This window comes from Anas acuta, chromosome 1, assembly GCF_963932015.1.
Source record: "Anas acuta chromosome 1, bAnaAcu1.1, whole genome shotgun sequence".
Taxonomy (NCBI): domain Eukaryota; kingdom Metazoa; phylum Chordata; class Aves; order Anseriformes; family Anatidae; genus Anas; species Anas acuta.
The window spans coordinates 24,487,852-24,512,401 of record NC_088979.1 but is presented as its reverse complement, the minus strand read 5'-3'; the positions used below and the strand labels follow the sequence as shown (position 1 = coordinate 24,512,401).

At 34.4% G+C, this 24,550-nt stretch overlaps 1 protein-coding gene across 14 annotated transcripts in view; it reads right to left on the bottom strand.

Moving 5' to 3' along the window:
* Window positions 1-24,550, bottom strand: part of NBEA (neurobeachin) — a 509,325-nt gene that overhangs the window by 382,885 nt on the left and 101,890 nt on the right. For all 14 annotated transcript variants that reach the window (XM_068673009.1, XM_068672960.1, XM_068672963.1 and 11 more), the window contains exons 6-8: window positions 17,309-17,435; window positions 5,686-5,805; window positions 2,412-2,558 (exon numbers count right to left, since the gene is read on the bottom strand). In XM_068673009.1, the coding sequence (XP_068529110.1) occupies window positions 2,412-2,558; window positions 5,686-5,805; window positions 17,309-17,435 (394 nt within the window). The remainder of the gene's footprint in view (window positions 1-2,411; window positions 2,559-5,685; window positions 5,806-17,308; window positions 17,436-24,550) is intronic.

Genomic DNA, 24,550 nt, shown 5'->3' with positions numbered 1-24,550 from the left:
TTTGTTGCACTTTTGCTTGCACATTCTACATAAGTGGTAGACATGGTGTCAGATTACAAGTGGTATCAGAATTTATTGCTAGACTACAAATAGTATAAGAATTTATTCAGAGATCATAAACATTTCTGCAAATTTTAAACCTACGATAACTAATAGAAATTGTCAAGATAGAAACCTAAGCTTTTGGGCAACCAGATAAGCAGCTGAAAATACCTATGTAAATAGAAGCATGGCATAAGGCTATTAAGACATAGGCTTATACTAGAATCATAGCAGGTAATTTAGCAATACAAAATTGAAAACTCACAATTACCAGTTTTGTATTTATTAATATTAGAAAAGAAATTGCCTCAACTCACTGGAAAAAGTTAAGCATTATTTCCTTTTGTTGCAGGATTATCTTTATAATAACAGGAATTTTATTTCTGCAGCATAAATTTTAATGTCACTACACACATTCTACATCAAATTTTCCAATAAAAGCATAACAATAATAATACACAGGAAACAAGAGAAGATCATAGTCCAACTCATCTGCAGTATCCAACGCTGAATGCAACTGAAGCTAAAGCTAAAATGGTAAGAAGCACTTAAGGTTGTTCAGAAGTGAGAAGTAATTATAGTAGATGCTGTAGCTGACTGCATGTGAACATCATAGACAAAATGAATGAATACTGCAATATTATATAGATTATATTGTAAAACAATAGCTAAATATGTTAACTAAAGTTAAAATCTCAGAGGCTTCTACAAATGAGAAATAGGCATTAATTAGTGTTTAACCATTATTGGTAAAAGCTATTTTTTCAGATACTTAGAGAAAGAATGAAAACACTTTACAGAGGAAAGAGGCGTTAGCTGTGCTGGGAACACTGTCTAAACCTAAAATCATGATATACCAAGGAGAAACATCCCTGAAGTATTAAATTAATCTAATTGACATTTAATAAAAATCAGTAATAAGCTATAGGTGTGAAGAAATTTAGTTTAACAGAAGCCTAATAATCAATAAATGTAATAATGATTGTGCAGTAACTACTAGAAATATTGTTTAGCATGAAAACACATATGCCTTACGAAACCCTTCAACACTCGATATTATTACATATTATTTTTCACTTGAAACAAATGAAACCATTATTCCTATTTCATATAACTACACTATGCTCCTGCAAATCTGGGAATTTAATAAATTCATAAAGATTTATACATTTATTATTAAGCACTATAAGGTCACATTATTTTCTTTTGTATGACCAAAAAAACACATTTGCAGAAATCTTTGTTTGAACAAAATACAGTATTAAGATTGAAATAAAGTACCCCTTGTTTGCACGTGTGATACACTTCTTGACTAACTGAACATTTTAGGTTTTACAGCAGGTTTTAACCATCAAACACATGCAACAGACTTCCTCTACTCCAAGTACCTTTGACATATATTCGGCTATTCACACCACATATATACCACAAAATATATTTTCAGTTGTCACTGTCATTTAGATGCTAGCTGTCATCAAATGACTTACAGCAAAGTCATTTTCAGCAAAGCAAATTAATGTTCATAGAATCTAAATGATCTGTATTTGCCCCTTTTTAAAAGTCTTTATTTTAAAAATATATGATATATACTAAGAATCTGCAAGTATTCCAGATGATACTGCAAATTTCAAAAATCAACAAAAACAAAATTTGGGAGTAATTGATGATAGAAATTCCATACTCTTAATATAGGTTAGGGCCAATCATTCATTTTCAAGTCTTCTCTGCTGGGCAAACGGTTTCCACACACTTCTGCAAAACATTTACTTTGTTTTTCTTGATAAAATAATACTGTACACAGCCATTTCAAGAAATAACTAACATTGTTCATACATATCATTGATCAAAGTTTATGTGTGCACCATGAATTTGTCCATACTGTCCCCCCTAAATTTCTCTGGCAAAGCATATATGAAAAGCTCAACTTTTACTTCAGCAGAACTCTTTAAAACTGTGTATTTGAACAGAATTGGCTTATTATGCTTTGTTCAATGTTAGTCTACTTTAACTCAGTTCTTAAACACAAAACAGGAGAGAGGAAGAAAGTTTTTCCCCAGCCATTTATTTAGTACTCAAACACAAAATTGCTCTAATTTGATTATGACCCAAATTTATAAAAATCACATATAATCATGTTTCAGCTATTTTTTAAAGCAATTACTTGCATCTTTCAAAAAGCTGGTAGAAATTAAGAACAGTTAGGAAACTTGACAAAATCCTTATCTTCTTCTGAAAACAAATCACACAGCTCTATATGACCCCAAGAGGAATATCTACATTTACATATAGCTTCCAACTATATCTATCAAGTATTATCTATCAGTTATTTTCAGTTTTACAAAACAATGTTTTTTAAGATCCATTATTACCTTATAACCAGGTCCTAACTGATGTATTGCAAAAATCTGTGCTGGGTTGAGTGCTTCTGTGAATACATACACTGCTCCAAGCTGGCCACAGAATACTCGATTAGCATCAGCAGTCTCCGAAGAGCCAAGAAAACATTTGTCATAGCTCTATATCAGAAAGAGGCAATGATAATGAGCTTTAGTTACACAAACTATATAATGAAATACTATCATGTACAACTACTGGAGCTAAAAATAAATGGAGACCGTAATTAAGAAATTTTTGTAGTGATCAATTTCATTTTGAGTATCTTAACATGTATTATTTTATGGGTTGGTATTACACTGCTGTTATGACTGGCTATTAGAATTTCTTTTTTATTAACCATTTAACATACAATAGAGAAATTTAGAATGGCAAAATACACTATTCTTTCACTGTTGTGCTAAAATAGCTAAACACTTGTGGCAGAAAAACACGTTTTTTTTTCTAGTTTGCAACTGGGGCACAGTTCTATGACCACATCTTACAGTGATGTGATTTGAACTTAAACTCCCCTTCTGACTTCTTCCACAATCAGAGAAGTCACTATTTTCTGTTCTTTCTTCTCACATCTATCCTTCTATATGCACAAAGACCTTCTGCAGTTCTCTATCTGTCCATTTCCTATTATTTCGTATTTGAAGTGTGGCTTTGTTTTTTTTTTTTTTTTTTTTTTTTTTTTTTCTTCCCAAGTTAAATTTATTTTGCAAGAATTAGGTTAAGTTCTTCTGGTGCTTCGAAGAAAGAAGGCTTTTAGATCAAATGAAATTTAGAACTTAACCATCCAGAATAAAGATCTGAGAAATTAGGAAACAAGATGCAGCACAAGAGGACTTCATCGACAGCATAATGATCTTTGGCAAAGTTCTCTTAGTTTCCTTGCCACGTGTACTTTATTTAATGAAAACAAGGAATGGGCCTCACTTTTTGAGACAAATTAAACTACTGTAATCTGCATTAGGAAGCCTGCTGGAGTTCTGGAAGCATTTGGACAGTGCTCTCAGATATATGGTTTGATTTTTGGGTGGTCCTGTGTGGAGCCAGGAGTCAAGGATCCCTAAGGGTCCTTTCCAACTCAGGATATTCTATGATTCTATGACATCATCAAATTTGTCTTCAATTTAGTATCTGAGCAAAAAATCTTCCAAAAGACTTTGTTAACCCCCTAATTCTACATCTTGAACAGTTTTATGCTTTCTCTGATGTCTTCCCATAACTGGGGGAAAATTCCTAATCTAAAATCCATAATAATCAACTCTTCCAATGTAACATCCATCTCTAAATGCTATTTGATCTCTTATAATCAACTGTTTAATGTACTGAGCAGCTAGTAATTGTACACATTCAATTATTTGTGTTATGTGTTTTCATGCATTTAATTTAATCTTTTTTGTCATAATCTCTAACTATAATTAGTCCTTGGAATAAAAACATTGAGTTATGTGACACACAACTAACACAATAAACTTTTTATAGCTTTTATATTTTATTAAATAGCATTAATGAAGATGGAGTTAACCGAGACATCTTCAATGTCTGCACGTATGAAAACTGTAGACTAAAGTATTGGATACAAGAGGTAAATGTCACATAATGAAAAATGACACTAAAATATAAAAAAACTGTAATGTGAGCTCTATTGGAGGGGAATAAATCAATTCACAGTCTTTTCCAAGATAAAATCTATGCTTGAGAGAAAATGTAACTCAGTCAGTCCCTTAACTTTAAACTCAATAAGGCAAATATATTAAATTAATCTGAAAAGTATATAATCCAAATGAGTTTTATCCAGTGGTAACTTTGACACAGTGAGCATCTGAAAAGTTTTATCTTTATTATATTTAGTGTTTTCTTCATCATTAGCTGTACAGTCTCATTCGTTCCATCATAGAAGAAAGTGGACTGTTTTTTATTTAAAGCATAGATAGATTTAATTAAAATAATTTATAATCCAAAAATACTAAATCTGATACATTTCCTGTAAGAATGTACTGTTAACATAACTTGACCTCTGTCCAATTAACATTTAGTTGTATTTACAGGTATACATGCAATCTTTTCTAGGTAAAAATTACTCATTTCTGCCTGTGGTACAAGCAGACACAACAACACTGTATTCACTTGTTCTACGCAACTCTGCGTGTCTCAGTATCTTTTTATTGGTAGTCTCCATAGTCTCCCTATTGGTCATCCAAGCCAATAAAATTCAAAATACAAAATTGCAACTTTGTAGTACTTAATTTGTACTTGCTAACAACATTGATTAAATACTAAATCCTTAATAATTAAGGACATTAATTAATAATTAAGCACAGCATTTTTAATAGTAGTCAACTGCCTATGAACTAATCCAAGTCAAACAATGAAAGAGGCAAAATATGCTTGCTACTGGGATATAGATGTAAAACATCAGACTTTGTTTAATGCCATAAATTTTCTTACGCTTCTCCGTGCTTCTGTTTTCCAGCTTTAACTTTTTTTTTCTCCTTAATCTCTGTTTGTCTCATTGCTTTAAAATGGTAAGTTCTTCATAGAAGAAATTATCTCTCACAATATTTTTATATATATATATGTATTGTGCTTAAAACAATGGGACTCTGACTATGGTCCAGACTATTCAGTTCTACTGCAATTAAAAAAAAAGTATATACTTAAAATCTAATGTTCAATCAACAAAAATATCACAGAAATCTTGTAATCATTAACAGATGTCTCTTCTTGAATAAAACAGAATTTAACATAATACAAAAATTATTGGCAGATACAAAAATACTTTGCAGCATACATATTCATTAGGCTGAATGAATCAGTTTTTCTTAAGGGTTTTCCTTAATCTACATATCTCAAATCTCCACCATAACTTTCTATGGAAAAAGTGAAATATGAATCCATTGTTATCACTGTCCTCTAACAATATTATACATTAAAAAAATTAACTATAACTGTCTCTCTAACAAAAGCTCCACAGATTTCCTTAAAACAACTTTGCAAAATAGAGCCCAAAATCCATTATAATCTAAAGGAAAAGGAAAAAAAAAATACACAAAGAAACCACAGCAATATTAAATTTTATGAAACACATAACTAAGGATTTTAAAGCTTAAAAAAAAAAAAGAAAGAAAGAAAGAAAGAAAATTTGCAAAGATCTAGAGAAAATACTGTAGTTTTCTTTCTTTTTTCATTTACTTTAAAATGAGGTGAACAGTTTGATGTACTGTGAAGCTATAAGAAAGGAAAAAAATAAAATCTTACATCATTTGTGTTAACATGCCAGGCCATGTCACCATAGGATACCAGCTGACCATTCACGTAACATCGTATTTCACTGTTTCTCCAGCGATTATAGATGTGTACAATGCTTATCATGTACCACTGAAAAGAGACGGAAAATCAGTATATAGTGGCAGTTTTTGTGCTATAACACATAAACTTAATGAAAATAAGTGAAAAAGCTCATGAAGTTATATGACCAGATGAATCCTTACAAACTTATAGGATTAAAAGTCAAGTCAGTGGAACTTCCAAGTCCACTCGGTAGAACAGTGATCAGACATAACAATGCACCTACCAACATCTTTTTATGGGATATGAGAAAAGAATGCAATAAAATTAAAACACAATAAAATTTAAAAGATTATTACATTCCCTTTCCTGAAAGCATAATCTAAAAACATATGTGCTGTACACAAAATACAACTCAGGTCTCATCAGAAATCCATTTCTATGTGCCTTAACAAATTAACATCACACATCTCTGTCTTTTAATCTATCAGAAATTATTAAATAAAAAGAAAGAAAAAAAAATCACCACAGCAGATTTTACAGCCCAGTTTAGCACCTCACCTCAATTGCTTCCTATTTTATAATCAAGGGGAGAAAGCACCTGAGTAAAACACTTCCAAGTACAACTATGGTAGTCTTTCAAATAATTTGTTCAACTAGAATCATTATGTCCATGATGAATTTTAAATGTAAATTATAAAGTTTAAGAAGAAAATCTTAATTTTCCTTTAGAACCCAACCTTCAGAATAACCTAATCCTAGGAATGGTAATTTAATATTTTGTGATCTGAAAATCAACTCATACTTAACTATAATTCTATTCTTTCATCTATTCTTTCAAAACACATAAAAACCAGAAGAAAATGGACATTCTGGAGAGAGTTCGACAAAGAGCCATAAACGTGATGAAGTGATCAATGCCTCTGACACATGAAGAGAAGCTGAGATATGGGACAGTTTAACTTTGAGAGGAGAAGGCTCAGGGACATTTTATTCATGTGTATAAATACTTAATGGGCAGGAAGTAAAGAGGGAATCAGAGATTTCTCAGTAGTATCTAGTAAAGGGGTAAGAGGCAACAGGAGCAAACTGAAATACTTGAAATTTCATTTAAGCATAAGTAAGAAGGCTGGCAGTAAGGGTGGTTGTACAGTAGAGCAGTTTGTACAAACAGGCTGTGAAGCATCTCTTCCTTGGAGATACTCAAAACCTGACTGGAAACACCTAGAGCAGCCTAATCTAGTTGCCACTTCCTTGAACAGGGAAGGAGTACACATAATGAACAATTACTCACTTGGTCAGAATTCAAGCCAATTTATGAGCATCTCAAAAGACTGATCATAGTGATTTTTTAAAATTTATTTTTTCAATTAACTGCTTAAACTGAATATATGGACTTTATCTTTCCCTTTTGAGTAAGGCTGCAGTTGTTTTAGTTGTAGTTATAGTAGCAGTCTTGTATATGTTATCATCTGGACTTACCAGGTACAAATGCTCATTTATTATGTTAATATATTATTATTTGGAATAGTCATTTACAATTTATTTGCTTTCTCTTTCTTGGCACATTTTAATTATTACTTTTTAACTGTTGTTTAGCTTTTTTTTTTTTTAAAAAAAAAAGAACTTTTATGTCACTGAAGATTTATTTTAATAAGCTTTTTTATGATTATGCCACTACTTTTCAGAATATTTAGTAAACACATTTTCATGAAAAAAGGTATATCCCTCCTCCTCCCATGGGATTCAGTCCAACCATGAAAGGGCTTCAAAAGTAGTACTACAGTTTCAAAGCTAGAATAAAGTTGAACTAGTTATGCAGCAAAATACTCATATCTGTATGCACTTTACTAAAAAATTGCCACCCTTGGAAAACAGCACTTCAAATACTCTGAAGAGATGCAGCCCCACATGATTTACCACTTCGGCAAAAGGTTTAAGTTTAGTTTAAACCTCCATAAGCATTAATTTGTGTCATTTTGTGTGATTTTTATACTACTGTATGTAAAATATTTCAATATCCAAAATGAACCGCATTTCTAGGCCTATGCTCCACATCCTCCTAAAAGAATACTTTAGAGGCTGTCCCAGAAAGCCTCATAAGTAAACAAACATAACAGAAGTCCCTAATACAGAAACTGTTACTTCATTTGACTCTAGTTGCTTTCTAGTTGCTATGAGGTTCTCTACTTCAGAGAACCTCATAAACAAAAGCCAAGCTAATAAACAAACTCAGATCATATTTACTGAATGATCCAATCATAAGAATCTATGAAAACCAAAGTTCACTTATATACCTACTATAAGACAGTCACCTACAATTCTTAAATAAGGAGTGCATCAAGTTGAGTACTTGTAGGCATTAAATACCATTCTCCAAATCTTAGCTACACCTGCACAATAATTTGCTGCAGGTGCCTGTTTCTTGTTCAGCTGACTAGATTAGATGGCTAACCTTTTGGAAGAACCCACCTCCTAAGAGCTAATCAAAATAATCTAGGTAGCTTTTACAACACAATAAACACGAATAGAAAAAATATTCATTTCCTCCTTCACCTTCTGTTCTGCCTTGGTAAGAAAACATATCAAAGTTTGTTCTTCCATAAGAAACAAAGTAAAATAGAGAATTTCATGTATGTAAAGTCTGAACTGCCTCACTAAATCACTGATGGTTTCAATAATTTAAATTTCCTTCCTTGTTGACTTGTTTTACAATATAAAACAGCTGTCAAGAAGTTAGAGAAGCTATCCTCTAAGTAGTTGAGGTGGTCTTTCTCTTCTACACCAACAATACTCTCATCTATAATATTGTGCCATACTATCATTATCTTTATAAAATACTGAGTCAGTTATTTGTCATGAATTTTCGACTTGTTGAAAAAATACTTCACAGAATGCATTTAGTCTGCACATACAAATGAAGCATGTTAACGATATATTTGACAAATTTGTCTTCTGCCCTCTGATTTAATTAAGAAGTTATAATTTTCACCTGTTTTCCTAAGTACCCTGTAGTTATTTGGACAATTGAAAATATTGTAGGCAGGTCCTTTATCTTTTTCTTTTCTTCCTAGTGAGAAACATGTCAAGAAACTTTTACCAATTTGTCTTGCAGAGTCAAAATGAACTACTTCATATTTACTCTTGAGAAGTTAAGTGATACAGTCTACTAAGCATGACTTAAAAATGAAGCCCTGATCAATTTCACTCATTAAGAATGGAACCATAGTATATGTAACATTATTTTACAAATATCAATAACCATTTTTCAACTTGAATCATTGAACTTCTTACAGCTTCTACCTTAAAAAAAAAAAAAAAAAGTAAAAACAGGTATAAAACATTTTGTATTACAACAAATTTATTGATCCTACATGCATATAAATAAATATTTTATATTCACTTCTCCATAGAAAATGTCCCCTTCGCATGTACCATTCTTTTGCCTCTTTCAGTTGGATACAATTCCCTGTAACTTGTAAAGTTAATGATTCTTAAACACATAGTTTAAATCACAAGCAAGTTCTTTTCAATAAAAGTAGCTATTAAACTTTTGAAGAAATAGGAGTGTTTAAACTTCATATTAGTTACACACTGAAAGCCTTACTTTCGCTTGCCACTTGAAGCATGTAAATGAGTAATTTGGAGTCAAACAGTTTTCTCTTGCATTTGTTGGAAACTGCAAAGGTAGACCTGAAATAGACTAAGTGCTACAAAGACGGCAAGCAGTCTAGCACTTATATCCTTCGTTACTTAAAAAACAAACAAACAAACAACTGAATACATATATGTTATATATTAAAAACTCCCTGTATAAATCCATAACTTCCTCAAAACAGTTCCCAAGACTCTCCGCTGTTAAGGGATGATATTTTTGTATTAAGTATGAAGTAAAATGATGCAGATTTATTCTTTTTATTTATTTATTTATTTATTTTCTTAGGGAAATAAAGTACTTTTAGAAAATTAATATTATACTTCTTTTGCAAAGATTTCTCTGTCCCTCATCAAATAACAAATAAGGACATACCCAACTAACTTGTATCCATATATTTTTTTTTAATTTCTCAACACAGTACCTTAGTACAGGTTTCAGATTCACTTGGTGACTCACTCTCTGAGGCAGGTTTAATAGATACAGATCTTACTAATATAAAACTTTCCCTCTCTGTATCAGAGGAAATAAAAGTAAAAACATTTTTGCTTGTTGCTTTTGAAATCAGAGAAGGCACATAATTAGAAATAAAAAAGCATGCAGCAAAATATATATTCTCAATAAACTTTGCAGTAGTCCTTAAACTGAGTTGCATTTTTTATATTTTTATTTTTACATGCATATTAGAATGCACATTTTTCCACACATGTTTTCCAGGTCTTTAAAAATGTATTTTCACTTTTTCTGTTTAAAAACTTACAGTTAACAGGAGGGTAAAAAAAATCCTACTCATTGTACAATAGTACATAAGATTATATCACTTCCTTCATGTCCAAGTAAACAGATTTATTGGGTCATACTAGATTAAGGACATACCACTGCAGCTTTGTCTTCTGAAGTCACGTGTGGCCTGCCTAATTTTTTTTTTCCAAGCAAAAATGAACAAAGTAATTTTTGTGGGCTGAAATTTTGTAGACCCCAGGGAGGAAAAATGTTTTCCCTTCTGTAGGAAGATTATATTTCACAAAGGAACACCTCAATAAGTTCAGCAGAAAATTAATCACTGAGACCCCTGAAATTTAACTTGACTAAGCTAAGTACAAACCATGCAACTACTTTTAGTCAGTGCTTTAGTCAATGCTTCTTTTCTGAATCTTCCACGTCACCTAACAAAAATATGTTAGATGAAAAATTCATCCTCTTTCATTCACAGTTTATTCAACAGTAATCTCCACTTAGTGATGATGATGATTTTCCTGAGATGAGACATTCTTTGCAATGGCGTTATTAAAAATTGTATCTTTTATAGCTATTTACTTATATTTACAATTACTTCTGTAATAATCTGATAACGATAAACTCCAAGTTCTGTCCACATATATTCTATGATTTTTTTTCCTTTTACAATGCTTTAAGAGCATTTCAGACAACATACCAGTCTGCAAGCTGGTGTGCAGCTTGTCCCGTTGTGTGTAGATTAAACTATTTGTTTGGAAACAAATAGCTCATTAATCTTCTGTTGCAACACTGTCCACAGATCCCATAACATGAGCAATACCATCTTTTGATAGCATTGGTGTGCATGTCAAGCTTTATTTAAAAAACCAAAAACCCACAGATTTTATCATTTTACTATTTTTTTTTTATTTGCATGGTAACCAGCATTCCTTGCATATGCATTTTCTTTTAGTCAAAAGCTCCTTCCTGTCATGCATTTTTTTTTGAATCTTTAGCATAGCTACTGCTTCAGAGCACTATTTACATCTGTTGCTCCGATCTCCAAGGCAAGCTCTAAAAAACACATTGAATTTGTTTTTGTGTGTAGCGCCTCTGACAAATGAAGACGGAGAACTGGTAATGACAGATGGGGAAAAGGCAGAGGTACTTCTTTGCCTCGGTCTTCACTGGTGGTCATCTACTCTGTCCTCATGAGGCCCTTCCTGGAGTGCTGCATCCAGGTCTGGGGCTCCCAGCACAAGAAGGAGGGGGAGCTGTTAGAGCAAGTCCAGAGGAGGGCCACAAAGATTTTCAGAGGGCTGGAACAACTCTCCTGTGAAGAAAGGCTGAGAGAGCTGGAGATGTTCAGCCTAAACAGATGGCTCTGGGGAGACCTCATTGTGGCTTTTCAATACTTAAAGGGGTCTAATAAAAAGGATGGAGAGGGACTCTTTATTCAGGTGGATAATGATAGGACAAGGGGGAATGGTCTTAAACTGAAGACAATAGATTTAGACTAGACATTAGGAGGATATTCTTTGCTGTAAGGGTAGTGAGGTAGAGAAGCTGTGGATGCCTCATCCCTGGAGGTGTTCTATGCCAGGCTGGATGGGACCTTGGCCAACCTGATGTAGTGTCATCCTTGTCTATGGCAGGGGGTTGGAGTTAGGTGATCTTTAATGTCCCTTCCAACCTGAGCCATTCTATAATTCAATGATTTTCTTTAGTTGCATACATGTATGCACACACAAGTGCCTGTACACACAATTTGTCCCAGCTCCACAACTAATCCAGTAAAAAAAATTGTTCTTTTGCCTCCTGCACTTGAATTAACTAAATTTACATCTTACATTATTATTTCTTTGTACTGAGTATTGTTCAAAAAATGGTTTACTCCTTTTGTCATATTTATCACTAGTACCAATCTAGATAAAACAAGCTTTGAAAAGCTACATTACTCCTTATAGTTTGATTGATACTAGATGCAAATAGATGCTGAAATACCATCCCGCAATAGATGATGACAAACTAAAAGTTAAATTCATATTGCATTCACATTGACAGGAAAATCAAGTTTTTTTGAGCTTCTTGCTCTCTCAATTTATATCCTTCTCATCCCTGTATTTTAACAAATATCAATTATCTTACCACATGACAATTTAATTTGTTTAAGGCCTTCAGAGGAGTAAAATGCTTTAAGTTCTTGGGCAATCCACATACTGGTGTATACGGTTATCAAATGGCTCACAAACTTGCTCTTATGCACAGTAAGAATCCTCCAACAGAACTTGGAGACAAAACATGTAGTGCAGTACTGTACTACTTTGTCCCAAATATGTTTATTTATCTATTTTCTAATAATTTCTTTCATTATTTTTTTCTAGCTTCTGCCTCATTTTGATAGTTTAGAAACCAGGCAGAAGTAACAATAATTCTAAGTAATGGACAAAGCCTTTTGTATCATTTTCTATCACCCACTGTTTGGCAAAATATATTACATACCCTAATTAAAATTTTGGCAAATTTCATATTCAAGTTCCTATAGAACTTCAGGGTGCCTACTGTATGGTCCTGACAGCTAATTACTCTTTCTTATATTGATTTCTATACCTCTTCAACTGAAATTTCAATTTGAAACACTTCCTCTGACTCATCCCCATTGTCTTGTAGTAAACAATGATGCAATTAATTCATTTAGCCTTTTTGTTACAACATTGTTCTTCAAAGGCTCCTGTTATGCATTAGTCATCTGACTGCCCTTATTGAGTAGAAAAAAATATATTCTTCTCATTTCACATATAATTTGCTATAACATACTTTTCTAAGCATTCTTTACTTTGATGCAACTTACATCTTCTGAAAGATTTTCTTTTGTTTACAATAGTCTCTGCTTTGCTATTTATCTGTGTTCGGATACATTCTGATGAGCTTTTAAGCTTCCCATTGACTTTTTTTTGGACTAAGTATATATTTGTTCAGCCTTCTGTATATTTGTCTTTAAGAAATAGCTTCAACACTATCAAACACTTCCATCTTTTAACTGCACCTTTTCTAATGTTTTTATTTTTTTTTAAAGCAGTGAAGTGTTTTTGTTTGTTTGTTTGTTTTGTAGTTCCTTTAAAATAAAAATATCCCACATATCTAAGTGCATTCTGCTTTTTTTTCTTTCTTTTTTTTTTTTTTTGTGTGTGACCAAGTCAAGTGAGATGCAGCTCTTGAGTTTTCTAAAAGTTTCAACAAGAAATAAATCCAAATGTTGCTGACATTTAGAAGTTTGAATTCTCATCTCAGTAATACGTCACCCAGTTCTTATCAAAGTAAGATAAGCTTCTCTTTATTATGTATTCTCATGTTTCCTAGTCTATTATGTATGTTATAACCATCCTCATCATGCAATTAAATTTGAATAGCATGTTTTCTCTACTTAGTGATTTTCAGCATTCAGAAACTCATTTATTGTTACAGTGAATTTATTTACCTAAACTGGTATTATTATACAGGACTTTAATACAGGACTTCACTCCTAACTGTAAGTGCAATTTTAAATGAGCATCCACTGACACTCGCTCAAGTTGGGGTTGGACTAGATGATCTTCAGAGGTCCCTTCCAATCTCACCCATTCTGTGATTCTTTGACTATCAAGTCAACAAATCTCATATTTCTGTTATGTGAAAATCTTCCTTTAAGACAGCAATTACAGTTTCATTTATATATATACATGTATATTTTTAGATGTGCAGAAACGAGTATATATGTATGTCTCACAGTTTCCTACTACCTGTCTCATTAACCTGGATGCTCTTTATAATGTTGTACCAAGGGTTAGTTGATTTCTCATATATTCTGTATTTAAGGACATGGTTTTCAGGACTTTACTATGACACTATGATCCAAACAAACTTTATACTCTTTCACATTTTTTTTCAAGCTTAAGCTGAAAAATTTGCTTACCTTTTTTTATTGTTATTATTATTTTACATGTCAATAATACAATTTTCCTATAATTTCATCCTGAAAGCTCATTCTGTATACCATTTTCTCAAAAATCCCGAAATACAATGCTTCTCTGCTGTAATAAGAACTTCCTTAGGTAATACCCAAAGACACCTCTAGTTAGATAAGAGCCTGTCAATTTTTATACTGCTGAAATCTTTTAAGTTTAATCACCCACTTCTGAGAAAGTGATATTCTTACTTCATAGCACAGTACAATTGGAGAAAGGAGGAATTTCACACTAAGAATACAATCTTTCCAAAACGTAGAATGTAATTTTAATCTATACTACTACTAGGAAAGGTGTTCAGGATTAAAAACACCAGAAAAAAAAAAAAGAAAAAAGAAAAAAGAAAAAAAGCTGTTTGTTCTTGACTAAATTGCTTTCCTGTTCATACTTTTTCTGTCAAGAGGTCATTCTATTAATCTACACTCAAATTTTATATTAGAGACATTATGACAAAGTTTCTCAAGTACTTTTTATAAACACACAATTATAAAATGCTGTTAAAATACATTAATTAAAACCTAAAATAACTGCTTATATACCTGTCTAAAAATTTTTAAATCAAGATTTCATATTATACTGCCTAGGGTGTCACATGACAGTTAACAGTGGGAAGATCTCCACAATAACATAATATCTTTCTGACCTTTTGACCAGGTGGCTTGAACATAAATTCTACTGTGTTTCAACAAAAATATATTTTTTAAATTGATTATTCAGAAGCTTGATGAGGATGGTTTTGGCAAAAGCTATTGCTGAAATGTTTCCATCTGTAAGCAGATGCTAGAAAAGAGTATGTCTTGTGACAAAATTAGCTCTTCCTGAGATACAATTTTGACAGTTCTCTGCTTTGTAAATATAAATGAATTTTTTTGAATGCATATCAACGCATTCAGTGCATACTTAGTGGAACCAAAGTAATAACTAAACAATATGAAGAAAATTAATGTACATGTTAAACAGGATATGTTTTAACTTAGAGTATTTGACAGGTTTGCTTTCCTCCATTATTCTCTATGCACTTTCCCATACTCATAAACGCACAAGTTTTTAATAGAAAACAATATATGCTGTTGTATTGGGTTTACATGGCAAGGGTTTGGTAGTAGGGCGCTGTAGGGAACACCTCTGTGAGCAGAGCCCAGCAGCTACTCAATCAATGTCACATCAGAGCCAGCTCCAGCTGGCTCCAAAAGGCACCTGCCGCTGGCCAGAGCTGAGCCAGTGCGCAATGTTGCTTGGGCCTCTGGAAGCAGATTTAAAATAGGGAACAAATCTGCTCTGCAATAGCAGCTGGGGAAGAGGAGTGCGAACCAGCCTTGCAGCCCCCAGGTGAGTGCAGCAGGAGGGCAGGAGGTGCTCCAGGCAGGCAGCAGCAGTTCACCTGCGGCCCGTGGAGAGGCCCCTGGTGGAGCAGGCTGTCCCCCTGCAGCCCATGGGTCCCACATGGAGCAGATCTCCACGCTGCAGCCCATGGAGGAGCCCCCGGTGGAGCAGGTGGATGTGGCCTGGAGGAGGCTGCGGCCCATGGAGAGCCCCCGCGGGAGCAGGCCCCGGGCCGGAGCTGCAGCCCATGGAGAGGAGCCCACGCAGGAGCAGGGGGGCTGGGGGGAGCTGCCGCCCAGCCGTGGGGGACCCGTGCTGGAGCAGTTTGCTCCTGGGGGATGGACCCCACGGGACAGAGCCGTGTGGGAGCAGTTCTTGAAGAGCTGCAACCTCTGGGCAACCCCCACAGGCTCAGTTCAGGAAGGACGTCATCCCGTGGGAGTGACCCCACGTGGAGCAAGGGCAGAGAGTGACTGTGAAGGAGCGGTGGAGACAAAGCATCAGGGACTGACCGCAGCCCCCATTCCCTCGCTGTTCCCTAAGCCACTCGGAGTTTTCAGTTTTCTTTTAGTTTCTCATTAGGTTTGTCTGCTAGTGGTAGGCAATAAATTACATTAATCTCCCTGGGCTGAGTCTGTTTTGCATGTGACATTAATTGGTGAGTGATTTCAACTCTTCAGCCCTTTCCATCATATTTTCTTCCCCTCTTCCTTTGAGGAGGGGGTGTGAAAGAGTGACTACGATGGACTTCAGCTGTCCAGAAGGGTAAAACCACCACAGGCACACAAAAATACTTGCAAATATTATGATTTATTCCAAATACTTTCTAAAATCGGACATATGACCCAAAGTGTATGAAGCAAGATCTAGGAGAAATATAAAACTGTCATGAAAGATGTATTTGGATATACTTCAGCAGATCAGCTGATGATTTGACACTGATAATCATATAATGAGATAGACATTTACTAGTATTTCATAATTAACTATTTTAGGTAGAATAGCAAGAGTTATCATTTTCCAAGTTTGGCATGAAGGTAACTGCAGTCCTTCATAGTAAAAATAATACCTTGCTAAAATATAAAAGACTGTGCTGAAATTCAGTGTAAGAATCCTAAAGCCAAAATAAAATAAAATAAAATAAAATAAAATAAAATAAAATAAAATAAAATAAAATCTTCACAGCAAAATACATACAGGAATGTTATCAATGACAAACAAAAAATAATTGCTGTATGGGAAAGTTAATGCTGCAGCCAACTAACTGAAATCTTTGAAGCCAGCAGAATCACTGTTCTCTTAGGATTACTAGACACTACTAGACATACAGCAGAAAGAAACACTAATATGGTCTAGAGAAATAATCAAGACTTACTATAAAAAATGAGAAATCCCAAAACATCACCAATATAGAAAAAGTTCAGATCCTTGTTTCTCCCAGCAACAGATAAGCAAAATTCTAGCACTGCCAGCAAAATTGTTCCAGGCATTGTCACCAATGTTACCAAGTACAGAATGTTCAGAAAAAGAATTACTTCTGTAACATACAGACCTTTTAAAATGAAATACAACCATTTCACAAATACTTAAAATTCTTCAGCATCTGAAGCTAATTGAGCAGTATTTTTAAAAACAAGTTAACTTTATAGAAAGGTAACTTCATAAATTATTGTTATTTTTAAACTGATTCTAGCCTGTAACTGACATAACACTCTACATGACAGAGAAGCTAATTATAAATAAGCTTATAAATAGATTAGATATAAATAGATATAAATAAGCTTATAAATAATCTACAGATGCCATATCACTAAAATGATTTTAGTACTTCTTTCCAAAAGCATTTTGTCACATTTTCAACATTATTCTTTACTGTGAATACTATTTTGCTTACCTTGCGTGGCTGAAAGTCATACTTCACACAGTGCTGGAAACCTTTTCCTTTTGACTTCAGCGATGTAACTATTAAACAGTTGCCGACAAAATGAGCCGAATACCCAACACCTTTACTAGTGCGGAAACTGAAAAGAAAGATTATTACAGAAATTAGAAAAATAGGATCTATCATATAATAAAACAGGGTTCAAATACACTCTAAAGTGCCGTGAGAAGAAAAGAAATTGGCTTTTGGAACAGTGAATTTAATTTCTTATTCATCCTCTCTCCCCGCCCTGTCTTGGTGGGGGAAAACAATCAGTGGTTTGCTACTAATCTTCACCATGAACTTGATTCCAGGCTATGTTCTAAAAATCAATATTTATTTTTTTTTCCTCAGTTTCCAGAAATGCAAGATGGCAAATCTCATATTTTCAGGTTTTGCCCTAATTTTTCTAATCCATCATAATTTCAAATATTATATCTGATTTAAGCTGTAAATGCAAATCTATCACAAAAACAAATGCTATGCTTAGATTTTGAAAGATGTCTTGCAGTTTCAAGGGGCTAGGAGAACAACAAAATTGGTATGACATGTAAGTTTGGATTCAGGGTAATTACTATGCACAAGAATTATTTCTTTTTCAGGACTGATGATTTAGTTAGGACAATGATCTATGAAGTTGTAAACCTCTGAGTAATAGATTTATTTTAATTAGATGATGGATTGCAATTTTTAAAAAGTAAGTTTAATAAAGGTTTTCAGCTTTCCTGTGGCAAACATCATAAAGATAGAAAAAGCTGAAAGCTAATACATTTCTTTATGCATTTTTGAAATCAAAAAATATTGTAAAGAGATATTCTGAACTTCTTAAAAGACATTTTGCAAATGTAGTTGGTGGAAATTAATGAATTAAATCAAACACGGGATTTTTAAAATGTTAATCCCACATTTACTGCTATGTCAGGTATGTTATTTATTCCCTTTTGTGTACAATAAAAAGAAGTGTATTATCATTAATACAGAGCACAATTTACAAAAATTTTAGTCTAAAAGTTACAAGTTAAGATACAAAACATAACCAATGGCTGAAATACATTGGTTCTAAATGGTGAAGTTCATCCATAAATTTGAAATGCAGTTTTTAAAGTATTAAAAAAAGAGTAATTACAAATATATGAACACTTGCATATACGCATATAGCCCAGTAATTAATACTTTCTCATTTCATTAATGCAGTCTGCTTTCAAAATAATTTCATATTATTACAATAATGATGTTTTAAATGGTTTTACTGTTGGAATATTTTCATTAAACACATTTACTTGTTTGTTTTCATAGTGCCATTAGGAGGTGAAAATCACATGCAAAGAGTTCAAACTTCATCTTACTTAATAGCTGCTGAAACTCTACATCTTTAATCTATCCCACTATACTAATACCATCCTGATTTCAATATGCAAAAAAATGCATAATTATATACTTAATTCCATCTTCAGAAACATATAGTTAAATCTGTATATGTACATTAATGGAGAAAAAAATATTTTCCTCTTTCTTCGCTGTCAAGAATATAGCTGATAAACCATAATCTGCTGAGAAAAAAAATAAGCTTTACAAGATAGGTGGTGTGACTAGACGCTGAGGTAGCCAGATCTTAGATGGTTTTTTCTGAAGTAATTTGTTTAAAGGGGTCAAAAAATGACTTTCAAATTCTCAAGTTCCAGAAAGCTGCTGTTTTATGTTAATAATTAGAAAACTTATACTAAACGGAAACAACAGTGTTCGCTAAAGCGAACAGGAATACAAACATCTATAGACATACTCATCTCCACACCAGCATGTCCTTGTGCAGAGGTCCTTATTTACAGTCTCGATTTAAGTCATCTTTTGAGTTGCAGCATACTATGCCTCATATCACATGCCTGGTGATCACCAGTGCAGGTGAAGTCAGAGATCAGAGGCAGTCTGGGCTGCAGTGAGCAAACCCTGTTTTAGTCTATGATCTCGAGGAGCATGGGCCTGGCAAAGAGCAAAGTCAGGACCCTGAACTTCCAAAGACCAAACTTTAAGCTATTTAAAGACCTAGTGAACAAGATTCCCTGGAACACTGTCCTTAGGGTCAAAAGGAGCTGTACAGATCTGGCAACTCTTTAAGGATGTTTTTCTTAGAGCACAAGAGCTCTCCGTCCCCGTGTTTAGGAAATCAAACAGAGAAGGCAAGACACCAGCATGGCTGAGCAAGGACCTGCTGGTCAAACTGAGGTGTTGGAAGCAAATAGGCAGCAGCAGCAGGGATATGTGGCCTGTGAACAGTAAATGGATGCCATCCAGATGTGCAGGGATGGGATCAGGAAAGCCAAGGCACAAATGAAACTGAACTTGGCAAGGGATTCAAAGAATAACGAGAAGGGGTGCTGCACTTACATTGGCCAGAAAAGAAAGGCCAAGGAGAGTGTAGTATTTCTGATGAGAAGGGAGAACTGGTAGCAACAGATATGGAGAAAGCAGAGATACCCAACAAGTTCTTTGCTCAATCTTCACTGCCAGTCTGCCTTCCCACATTTCTTGAGTCCATGAACCTCTAGCTGGGGATTGGGTAAGCAAACACCGCCCCCTGCTATAAGTAAAGAGCATGTTCACAAACACCTGATGAAACAGAACAGGTACAAGTCTATGGGGCCTGATGCCATGCATCCCAGGTGAACTAAGGGAACTGGCTGATGGAATTCTCAAGCCTCTCTCCATCATATCTGAAAAGTCCTGGCAGTCAGGCGAAGTCCCCAGTGACTGGAAAAAAGGAAACATCACTGCCATTTTTAAAAAGGATAGAAAGGAGGACCCAGGGAACTACATACTGGTGGGCCTTACCTCTCTGCCTGGGAAGATCATGGAACAGATCCTCCTGGAAGCAATGCCAAGGCATGTGCAAGATAAGGAGGTGATTCGGGACAGCCAGCATGACTTCACCAATGGCAAATCATGACTGACCGATCTGGTGGCCTTCTAACAGTAACTGTATCAGTAAACAAGGGAAGACCGACTGATGTCATCTACCTGGACATTTGAAAGGCCTTTGACACAGTCCCACATGACATAGTGGTCTCCAAATTGTAGATTTGCATCCTGTGCTGCATCAACAGAGGCATGGCCAACAGATCTAGGGAACTGATTGTCTCCCTCTACTCTGCCCTCGTCAGGCCCCATTTGGAGTAATGATTAAGAGAGGCTGAGAGATCTGGCGATGTTCAGCCTGAAGAAGTGAAGCCTCCAGGGAGACCTCATTGAGGACTTTTAATACTTGAAGGCAGCTTATAAAAAAGATGCAGTGACTTTTTACTTATGCAGATAATGATAGAAAAAACGTGAATGCTTTTAAGCTAAAAGAGGGGAGATGTAGATTAGAGGTTAAGAAAATTCTTCACTCAGAGGGTGGTGAGGTCCTGGAACAGGTTGCCCGGAGAACTTGTAGATGCCCCATCCCTGGTGGTGTTCAAGGCCAGGCTGGATGGGGGATAAGACCCTTGGCAACCTGATCTAGTGGGTGACTATGACCAAGAGGTTGGAATTGGATGATCTTTAAGGTTCCTTACAAACCAGGCCAGTCCATGATTCTGTGATCTTTGGTCATCAGTGTGGTTCTGCTTGCCTGGAGCATTTTTTTGGTTTGTTCTTTCCCTTTAGCAGAATGTTAAGGTGCTACTGAAGCTTTATTTTCCCAAATTCAGACTGTGTTTTTTTCTTCATTCTTCTGTCTGCCTCTGCGTGTGGTACAGAACTCTTGCTCCCCTCCAACTGCCACTCTGGAAGGAGCACACTCCTCTGCCACAGCCTTTGTACAGGTTTTGACACAACCCTCCTAGCAAAAACAAGACACTATTTTAATGAGCCTAAATAAACCTAAGACATAATCTAAGAATGAACAGGAAAAAAAAAAAAATGTGCTGCCCATCACAACCGACCTCAAAAGTGAAGACAATTTATAGCACTGCCATTCTCCTTTGTCTATTGAGAATTAGTTTCAACACAGATCTACTTCAAGGATTTAGCTTTCACAATGACCCCAGAGGCAGGCATATCCCACAACAAAAAGCATCAGTGAACAGTCTCAGGGGATAATACTACCCATATATAGATATAACCTGCATTACCCATCTAAACAAATAACCTACAATACCACAGTACTAATTCTATACAATAAAATAAAGGTTAAACATGTAAAAATGCAGCCTTGACAATACAAACAATTGGACATGTTGTGGGCTAGTTTGAGATTTTGATTTACCTCCTTTGGGCTTCATGGCATTCAAAGAACTTTTCACAGGATAGCTGCATCTCTCACAATGCCAAATTTGTTTCTCAGCAACATATGTTATCTCTATAAGCTAAAATAGTTTTGGCTAACAGAATCAGATTTTCAAGGATAGTGAAAAAAAATAATGCACAGATTCATTACATTCTGACATATGGTGTAGTATTATTTAATTAAAAATGTCAAATAAAATGTGTTGTTTTTTTTTTAAGCTTCAAACAGCCAATAAGTGTAAATGCCATTATGTTTTTATCTGATAAAATGCCATCATTTTTTATCTGATAAAACATTATTAACATTTTGTAAAATGCATACTACAACTTTTAACAGAAACTAATAAATATTTTGTTATACATTGACAACACCCTGAAAAAAAAAAAAAAAAAAGAAACAGGGGTGGTGGGTTTTGAAGAAATGTCTACACCTCTTAACTTTTTCCCTTTTACCCCCCAGTTATTGGACTGATTTTGTCACCACTGTGGTCAAACTGGACTGTTCCTGAAATTTTAAATACTGAAATGTCCTTGGTTGTGTAACTTCCTGAAGCTCAGCATTTGAAGACAAGAAAGCACTGAAATAATGAAGTAATATCTCATTTCTGAGCAGGACAGCTCTCTCCATCTTGGAATAGAATGATTTTCTAAACATGAAGGCTTGCCAATACCAATCAAGATTTCACTCCCCCCTCTCCCCCATTAATTAGCATTCTCATATAACCATAGTTGAGAAACTGAGAACACAAATATGTTCTCTGTTTACCTCAATATTATAATATAAAGATTATGTTAATTTTCACATTTTCTTTCTTGCCAAAAGTAAAGTAGGACTCTTCTCTAGGATAGTCAACGTAAATTGCCTTACTACACATGTAGAACTTGCCACATACAAAAAGGAAATGCACAGAGGAGACAAGAACAATACTGTCAACCCCCACATGGTTTAATGAGCATTAAACTACTTCCCATAGCTGCTGGTATAAGATTTTACTACAGATAGTTCATAAAAACAGTTATCAGCCTCATTTCATCTCTTCTCTCAAAGCAGCTACTGGATGCTGTTACACTTCAATAGCAGGTAAGCAATCTTCCATCCACTGGTGAAACTGTTTAATGAGTCCAGTTTCTTTAGCTTATGATTTTATAAGCAATTTAAGATAGGAGCATTTAAGATAATATATTCTCAGTCTCAGTATCCTAATTAATTCTTGCCTGAAGGAAAAAATGACTTCTTTTCTACTAATTCTGGAGTTCCACTATATGCTTTTACAACTGTTTAGCATTATCTCTATTATTATTAGCACCAGAGATGGAATGAAAAGTCTGGAAGGATTTCTTTGGTACTTATTGTCCCTACATCTTTAAAAACAGAATTTAGAAAATTGTTTCAGAAACTTTAGTCTTTCTTCCATTGCATGGTTGTGGAAGCACTTGGATTTTTTTTAAGGACAAAACTCTAAAATTATGACAATCTAGCCTAAATTTCACCCTCTAATTTCTTTACAGACCATAATACACAAATTGAAATAGAGCATCTCAAAATAGAATAAAAAATGAAAAAAAAATCTTAATATCTGTGTTGAGTCTGTCTAACTCCTGAATTTACTTGGATGCGATGTCGCCCTAACTCTGTTTTTAGCAGAAGTAAATATAGAGACTTAGAGTGTTGAGACTTCCCAACTGGGTGCTTGAAGATAGCCCTAAATTTTCACTGTTTATATGCCACTTTTAAGGGAACAATTCCAATGATTTATTGAATCCTGATTAATATTATACTGTGTATTATTATAATTGTAATAGTTATAGTGACCATAGAACTGTGTCTAAAAATTTGATTTTTTTTTTTACCCACCAGATCTCATATTAAACAATGCATAATCATGAGATTTTTGCTTACATTCTGAAAACAGAAGTCAAGATCATCCTTAATTACATTCCTCTTCCTCCCCCTATCTCCCCCCCCCCCCCATTTTTTTTCTTGGAAAGTTTCGTTATCAAATGTGTATTCCAGAGCACAGTTCACTCCAGAGTGTTCTTTGAATTCTACCCAATTTTAATATGGTCTCCTAAAAGAAGCAGCAATTTTCAACTATAAATGGCATTCCAGCAATCCTTTTGCCAAGATTTCAGGAAGCAACCATATCACCTTCACTCTTTTCTCTGTTTGTTCCTTGAAAATGTTACGTTAGTTCTTTCAGTCAGAACAGTGAAAAGGCAGTTTATGGTCAGTTGGTTACCTACAATAACTCCGAAGATCCTTCTGTAATTTCAACTTTCTAATACATAACAGGTGATTCTGTAAGCATGGCACCCATTATTCACTGTATATGACCTCGAATTGCTAGTATTAAAAATTCGTGCTATTGAATTCTCTTCACCTTACCATTTGAACCTGACTGCTCTTTAACAAAGTCTGTGTTTTTATTTCTATTTAGCACCCATACAAATGCCAAAGAATTTCCTTTCAGTATTGTTATCATTCATTTTGTAATTGGTAAGTTACAGTAACTGCTTTAATACACAAGTATTAAAACTCTCACTTAGCAGCTGCTCAACACCATTCTAGGAAACAACTACATGTATATGTATATAACAAATTGGCTCTCAGTTCTTGAAGCAGCATCTAGTGTTCATCTAATTACAAAACAATAGTTTTCCCTCACATCTGGGAAATGTGAAAGGACTCCTTTACCTTCCTTCTCCATTTCTAAGCATAAAGTTTCACATTATAGACAAGTTCATATAACAGCTCTCTCCCACCAGAAAGATCTCTGGACAATTCTTTCTGTACTCACTTAGCACCTGGATCATACCTAGTGTGACTTGAAGTAGTCAGCATGGATTTACAAATTGGAAACCTTGAGCAAACAGATAACTTAATATGATGAGATGACTGGCTTGGTGAATGAAGCTGTGGATATTGTTTATCCTGTTTTTTTTTGCAAAGATTAT